The 4801-nt window shown below is 34.9% G+C and overlaps 1 protein-coding gene across 1 annotated transcript in view; it reads right to left on the reverse strand.

The window, feature by feature from the left end:
• Positions 1-307: 307 nt before the first annotated feature.
• Positions 308-4801, reverse strand: part of MCUR1 (mitochondrial calcium uniporter regulator 1) — a gene marked incomplete at its 5' end in the record, with an annotated part of 11336 nt that continues 6842 nt past the window's right edge. Inside the window, 3 exons of the mRNA XM_010084789.1 lie at positions 308-437; positions 1769-1883; positions 3018-3071. Coding sequence (XP_010083091.1) covers positions 382-437; positions 1769-1883; positions 3018-3071 — 225 coding nt within the window. The remainder of the gene's footprint in view (positions 438-1768; positions 1884-3017; positions 3072-4801) is intronic.

Genomic DNA, 4801 nt, shown 5'->3' on the forward strand with positions numbered 1-4801 from the left:
ATGCAACTGACTCGGGCAAGCATGTCTGAATAGGCAATGGAACATAATTCCATAGATTTTTCTCTAGAGCATGCAGCCCCATACAATTGGTACCAATGCCAGTCTTCGCTTACATAACACTTTGTAGCAGCAAGGTGTAGTGCAGCTCAGAATGGAGAGAAATGGCAGAAATGCATACACTATGCTTTCATCAGAGGTCAGTTTCAAAATACGCATGAGTACAGTTTGATTGTAGGCACATCTTTGGTTACATTCTCAATATAATCTGCTTTACAAAAAAATAAATAAAACAGTCAAGGCTTGGTGAAAATCCAGGCAAAGATAAAACTTCTTTTTTTTCAGAAACCAAGACAGTAGAAGTCCCTTTAAATTGATGTTTCATTACATCCATAAACGATAAAATCCTAGTGCTACAGTAAGGCATGTAAATACTGAACCTGAAAGAAAAAAATGGGGAGGAAAATGGAGACAAATAAACCATTAGCTCTCACAACATTTCTTCAGAAAGCTATGTACACATCTTACTACAATACTGAAAGTATAACCACGACCCCTTCCCCATATAAGAAAATACGGTTTTTAATTTACAAGACAATTTCAAGGTGGAGGGGCACAAAAATGACAAATAAGAAGAGAATGCAGGAAAACTGGGCTGGAACACTATCAAAGGGCTGAAAGAAATCCCAAGTTGCTCACCATTCCAAAAGAGACTGATATGGCAAGTTACAGTTGCGAAGTAAGGAAATGAATGACTTATTAAATCACAGTCACGTATTCAGCAAGCAAATAAATGAAAGCTTATCAGTTTGCAATTTAACAACGCTTATCAGTTTGTAATTTTTAAAAATTTCTATTTAAATTAAATCAACTTTTGGTTTCTAGGTATACACACACAAAAGTCTTGCCATTGTTTGCAATAGGAGCCCTTCAAACACAACACATTGTTTTTAATTTTTTTTTTCCTCCATGCAGAGTTCAACATGTTTTTGAGTGGGGATGGTGGGGAAAAGAATTTCCTCTCATTTTAATAAATTGCCTTTTATTTTCCAGTAATAGCTTTCTGCAAAGGATATGCCTGAAGTACAGTACTATGAATAGACACAAGTGATTGTACTTGTGACAAAACCTATTGTGAAAGAATAATCAGAAAATCTAAATCAGAAGACTCATTTTCTACTGCAAACCTGCTGATTTAATAGCACTGCACACTCGGTAGAAAAGTGTCAAAATATTGACGTTACCTAGGGCAATAATGTAGGCACACACACATACACAGTATTTTTCTAATGCACATGGCTGAAAAATGAAAGTTTAAAGAATATGTGGCACTCATCCAACCTTAATGATTCTATGATTCAACAGTCAGAAAAGCTGAAATGTTCCATTTTACCTATAGATGTCCATCAGACAGACAAAGAAATCCTAGAAATGCATGCAGCAGGATGCTTTTTATAAATTAAGTCAAGAATCAAAGAATTTTTTGGCCCTGGTTAACAGGCAGTCTTTTAGATTTTGCATACACCTTATTATTACAGTATAAAGCAGGGGAAAAAATCTCATACAGCCACAGCCCATGCAAAATAAAGCTGCGAATTACAGGAAACTGCCTGGGTTAAGTACACAAATAAGGCTGCTAATCTTGATTGAGACTACTTCAAGTATTTTTTTTTCTTTAATCGAGGCCTTTATAAATACAGTAAATAGAGAGTTTGACAAACATTTAATAACGTTTAATAGTTTCACCAGAGACACCCATCACATTCCTTACCTGCCAAGTACTTAATATTATCAAGTTTGTGTGATTCGAGCATTGTTTTTAGATCTGCAACTTCTGTGTCTATTTTTCTGTCTGTTTGGGTCAGAGCTCGATCTTGTTGCGCGTGCTAAAAAACAAAGCAACAAAACTATGTAATGTGAACAGTTGCTAGTTAATTTAGAAATTTAACCCATCCCTTTAAGTTGTATTTTTGGTTCCTCCTTAAATGTATGTTAATTTGCATTCCAAGATAACAAGTTCCTTCCTAGCTTATTATATCCAAGGAATTTAATAGTTTGGTGAATTTGGGAAAGTTAAATGGTGACATGTTCGTTAACATGTAATCTAGAAACTGTCAGAACTGGATGCCTTCTTGTCTCATCTAGCAGCATAAACAGCAATATCAGTGGGCCAAACTACAGATGGAAGTTAAAGTCACTGCTCAGTTGTAAGAGCTACTGAGAAGTCTAAGAGCCTGTTGTGACAAAAACATACCAGGGCATAAAGATTTATGGATCATTAGAAAATTTGAGAATTGGCCTCCTGATGTGAAAAAGCATGGCTTGATCTTGTAATGAATTCTACCACAAAAAGCAGCAACAGAAAAATTCAGAAATGTGCTTCTGACAGAAGGCAGGACTTCAGTAAAAAAAAAAAAAAAAAAAAAAAAAAAAAGGGACGATTACTCAGAAAAGGCTGAAAGATCAAACTTGTAAACTGAGAGCAGCAGTTGCTGAGTTGCTGATATTTTCAAATCAGCACTACTGAAACACTGTGAATCAGTTAATGATTTACTGTTCGATGTCTTCCTAGGGATAATTCCCTATACTACAGAAAATAAACAAATGGAAGAGGAATTGCTTCACAAAAACCTTCTCTAAAATGAAGCCAAATCAGTCTAGCAATGTGTTTCAGTCTCGCTGAACAGGGGGGGAGTGGAGTGGGGTGGAATTAATTTCACCAACTAACATCAAGAGTAAAATTCCATCTACAGAAAATACTACAAACATGAAGTTTCAAAACAAAGTGACCACTGAAAAGTTTATATAGTCATGCAGCAGGTCTAATATTATATACGAGAGCCTTTTTATTCTATAGACACTTCAATTATCTGTACATGAAAATACATAGGGAAATAATAAAGCACAATGACATTTTGTATGTTAAAACACCTAAAGACACGGACACCAGAAAGAATACCAGGTCTATAACAGAAGTACAAAAATATTTGCTGTGTAATAATCAGCTATGAAGCTCTTACCAATTCCACTATTTCTGTCCTCATTTCAAGTAGTTTTCTTTCATTAACAGAGTACTAGAAGGGAAAAAGAAAGAAAAAATATAAACATCATTGTCATTAAACTTTTTCCCCCACACTTAAAAGCATACTTGTTTCCAAATTCTGTAGAACACAACCTGGACAACATCATTGTCTGACAACACTTGGGAAACAGCACTGTAGGATAATTGCTGTCCTTCGGAAAATGTACAATTTAGACAGGTGTTCATCCACACCTCTGAATTACAAAGCACAACAAGTCCATCAGACTCTCAACTTCTGCAAAAACTGTATCTATTAATAAGCAGCTGGAAGAAAGGTTGGCAGATTTGCATCTCACCCATCCCAGAATCCTCAATTCCATATCAATGACCTGATCTGTTGACACTCCCATGTGGAGAGTCGCTTTGTTCTTCCTCCACTCTGGAAGCTTATTCCAGTTTAATATTAAATTCAGATTAATCTACATAAATGCCTCACCATTGAAAAACTCAACGATCTGGAGCTCTGTTTGGACTTTTGACTGATCTAAAGATGAAGTTAAGAGACAGCAGGCTGCTACAAATGTGGACAATGACATAACAAAGACAAATAACAGCCCATCTACAATTAATGATAACAGTCACTAGATTCTGCAAAATGAAGAGAGGGACAAAAAATAAATTCAGACATTATATATAAATATACATTTTTGGAAAGTGGTAAGGTGTCAGAATATTTATAAAAAAATCATTAAAATTATGTTTGAGGTAAAATTTCACATAAGAATTGGACCTCATGTTAACAAGCTGATTATCACTATAAGGAGAACCATGACATTTAAAATAAACTATTTTATGGATTGAAATAGTTAATCTGCTTTACTTAAAATAGATGTTGTTAGCCAAATACACATTTTCTGAATAATTTCTATTCTACAAGCTTCTTTCTTGATGTTTGTGTTTGTTAAAGTTTTGCTTTGTGGCCAGAACTCTCTAGGTCAGACCCAAAGATTTTAAGACAGTGAAATATACCCTTTTACTGCAAGGCATCACCATTTAAGAGGGAAAAAAAAAAAAAAAAAAAAAAAGACAACGTTAAACTTGCCCCCTGAAATTCAAAAAGGAGATTTCCCCTTAAGTCCACATTTTTTGCAGTGCAGAAAAAATTCAGTTTTGTCAGATGCATCTTGAGATTTTTTAACAGCAAGCATAGATGCACTGTGACACACGAACACATGAATGCATGTGGAATTTTGTACCACACTTCCAAGTTTTAAAATCACATCTGTATCACTGCAGCTATAAATCACAGCATAAACAGATGTGCATTCAGCAAGGTAAGATTCTAAAATAAATTTCAAGTGGAATGAACTAATTTAAAGATAAAGCACTTAGAGTTTGAAACATTGAATCAGTGTGGACAAATTAAGAAATTATCCTTCAGTACTTATTCCAAGCAAAACTGAAGGATAAGAATATTTTACTTAGTGCTTCAAGTTAAATCAATTTAAACTCAGGACATTTCTCTTATGAATAGTAACTTATAAGAATGCACAGTAACCTTCAATTACCCCAAGTTTTATTCTCAGAAAGCTAGATATTCAGTCCTAAATCACATTACAATCTAAGCAAATATGATGATGTTCTGTCTGCTACAGAAAATATGGGATTACTTCTCTCCCCCTACTCAGCATATATGCTACAACCTGCTCCCCATTCATCTGCATTTTTCCTTTTCTGTTCATGCATGGCAGAGCCGGCAATTAAAGTGGAAGAGTGGGGGGG

This window comes from Pterocles gutturalis, unplaced genomic scaffold (assembly GCF_000699245.1).
Source record: "Pterocles gutturalis isolate BGI_N339 unplaced genomic scaffold, ASM69924v1 scaffold13360, whole genome shotgun sequence".
NCBI classification, from domain to species: domain Eukaryota; kingdom Metazoa; phylum Chordata; class Aves; order Pterocliformes; family Pteroclidae; genus Pterocles; species Pterocles gutturalis.